General features: G+C 49.3%; 1 protein-coding gene across 1 annotated transcript in view; it reads left to right on the forward strand.

Annotated features, from left to right (window-relative positions):
- plpp3 (phospholipid phosphatase 3) overlaps positions 1-2807 on the forward strand; it is a 58378-nt gene that overhangs the window by 37664 nt on the left and 17907 nt on the right. Inside the window, exon 2 of the mRNA XM_070445990.1 lies at positions 2090-2247. Coding sequence (XP_070302091.1) covers positions 2090-2247 — 158 coding nt within the window. The remainder of the gene's footprint in view (positions 1-2089; positions 2248-2807) is intronic.

Below are 2807 nucleotides of genomic sequence, written 5' to 3' on the forward strand. Positions count from 1 at the left end.
TCACTCCTCCTCATTAGCATGTGAATCCCCCCTCCCGCCGAGGACCCGGCGAGTATGAAGGGAGAGAGAAAGAGAGAGAAAGAGAGAGAGAGAAAGAGGGAGAGAGTCCTCAGAATGGGTTTGGCTGTTTACCATATGGATCTCTGGAAGTCTCACAGGGTGTGTGTATTGAAAGGTGTGTGTGTGTGTGTGTTGTTAAGCCCGTGACCTCTTTCACTCCTCCTCATTAGCATGTGAATCCCCCCTCCCGCCGAGGACCCGGCGAGTATGAAGGGAGAGAGAAAGAGAGAGAAAGAGAGAGAGAGAAAGAGGGAGAGAGTCCTCAGAATGGGTTTGGCTGTTTACCATATGGATCTCTGGAAGTCTCACAGGGTGTGTGTATTGAAAGTAGGCTCAACAGAGCGTTCAGATAACTATCTACATGGGTGACAGAGACCTTGCCTGGCTACCCAGACTTCTTGCTTCGACCAAACGCTATGCAACGCCCATGGATGTTAGTTTCGTCTCCGCAATGAGTCTGGATCTGAGTGTAGGTTGGCATCTATTGTCATGAATCTTGCCCTGGAGGCAGCTCTGTAGAGTGGTCACTAAACCTAACCCTAACCATAAACCGAACCACTAAACCTAACCCTAACTACACTGCTAACCGTAATGCATAACAATAACCTTAAATTAGGACCAAAAAGCACATTTTTGTTTCAATTAATTTTTACTACTTAGACAATTTTTTCTTTGCAGCTGGCCCATCTAGCAGAAATCGCTCGGTTCTGCCTTCAGGGCAAGATTCATGACAATAACCATCAACCTGCTATCTGAGTACCTCCCCGACCCTTCACCGATTGCGAACACGTTTGGGGCCGTCTGATTGGTCCAGAAACCGATGGGTTGGGCCAGAGCCAGAACACACGTGGGTAAAGCAGTAGTTTGAAAATGAACCATTGTCTTTGATATGCAATCGCTGATGACTTTGTTTTGTACAACGCCACTCGTCACCACAAACAACTTCAATGATGGCGGTCTCAGACTAAAGTATGTAGCGAATGACAGAGAATTTTAGTGTGAGTCGTCAGGCTGAGAGACCCCCGCGCTCAGTCTCTCTCTCCTCAGTCTCTCTCTCCTCAGTCTCTCTCTCCCCATTCTCTCTCTCCCCAGTCTCCAGCCACAGGTGCTGTGTTTTTGCAGGTGAACTCTCTGTGTACTGCCCTGTACCATTCAGCTGACTATAGAGACAAAGAGTGGAGGGAGAGAAAGAAAGAGGGAGGGAGAAGGAAGGAAAATCGACACATATAACTGACAGAGTAGACTGACGCAGTACAGTACAAAATCAACAGGAGGTTGTTGACAATATAAACAAAGGCTTTAATGAATGTCCTGCTAACCACTAATCAGAATACACAGTGTACCAGAGTAGGCTTCTCTCCACAGGTCACAGGTAAGTTGACTGTGTGTGTTGCGTGCTCAGGTGTGTGTAGTCTGAGAGTTGTCCCAGGTGTGTGTTGACCTGTGTGTGTGTGTGTGTGTGCAGTCATGCTGCCAAGCCTGGTTCTCCACCGGTCCTCAGTGCGTCCATACCAGCGTGGATTCTACTGCAGCGACGTTAGTCTGCGTTACTCCTACAAGAACTCCACCATCCCCTCATCCGTCCTCACTGCTGTGGGGCTCATTGTGCCCATTGTGGCCGTAAGTCTGCCCTACCACAGAGCACTCTGCCTGGGGAAGGCTGGGAGGAGAGAGGGGGTACGCCTGGAGGTCTAGAGGTCTGCATGGTCAACTGGGTCAGACAGAGTGACCATATTAGATTAAAGATTTAAACAGTGGGTTAAGTTTGGAGTTAACTGGGTGGTGATTAAATCACTCCAACAACCGTCACTCTTCTAGACTCAGACGACCATGTTGGACCAACCTCTGTTTCTCTCTCCTCCTTTGCTATCCCATGTTCTCCTGGTGCAACCCGCCCCCTACCTCGACCTCCCGTTTGTGTCCATGTCACTAACCTTATGTCTCTCTCCCTTCCTCTCTCTCTCTCTCTCTCTCTCTCCCGCCTGTCTCCCCCCCCCCCTATCTCTTCCACCTCTCTCTCTCTGTGCAGCTGGCCTGCCCTTCCTGATAATAGAGTCTAGCACCATACGGCCGTACCAGAGAGGTTTTTACTGTTCTGACGAGTCCATCCGGTACCCATATAAAAATGGAGACACTATCAGCGATGCTGTGCTCTGTGCTGCTGGCATTCTTATTGCCATCCTCTCTGTAGTCCACCTCTCTTACTATCACTCCTTTCCCTCACTTCATACTCACATACTCTCCCTCCATGTCTCTGTCTGTCTGTCTGTCCTGTCTGTCTGTCTGTCTGTCTGTCTGTCTGTCTGTCTGTCCTGTCTGTCTGTCTGTCTGTCTGTCTGTCTGTCTGTCTTGTCTGTCTGTCTGTCTGTCTGTCTGTCTGTCTGTCTGTCTGTCTGTTCTGTCTGTCTGTCTGTCTGTCTGTCTGTCTGTCTGTCTGTCTGTCTGTCTGTCTGTCTGTCTGTCTGTCTGTCTGTCTGTCTGTCTGTCTGTCTGTCTGTCTGTCTGTCTGTCTGTCTGTCTGTCTGTTTCTGTCTGTTGTCTGTCTGTCTGTCTGTCTGTCTGTCTGTCTGTCTGTCTGTCTGTCTGTCTGTCTGTCTGTCTGTCTGTCTGTCTGTCTGTCTGTCTGTCTGTCTGTGTGTGTGTGTGTGTGTGTGTGTGTGTGTGTGTGTGTGTGTGTGTGTGTGTGTGTGTGTGTTGTGTGTTGTGTGTGTGTTGTGTGTGTGTTGTGTGGTGGTTGTGTGTGTGGT

Source organism: Salvelinus sp. IW2-2015, linkage group LG13 (assembly GCF_002910315.2).
Source record: "Salvelinus sp. IW2-2015 linkage group LG13, ASM291031v2, whole genome shotgun sequence".
NCBI classification, from domain to species: domain Eukaryota; kingdom Metazoa; phylum Chordata; class Actinopteri; order Salmoniformes; family Salmonidae; genus Salvelinus; species Salvelinus sp. IW2-2015.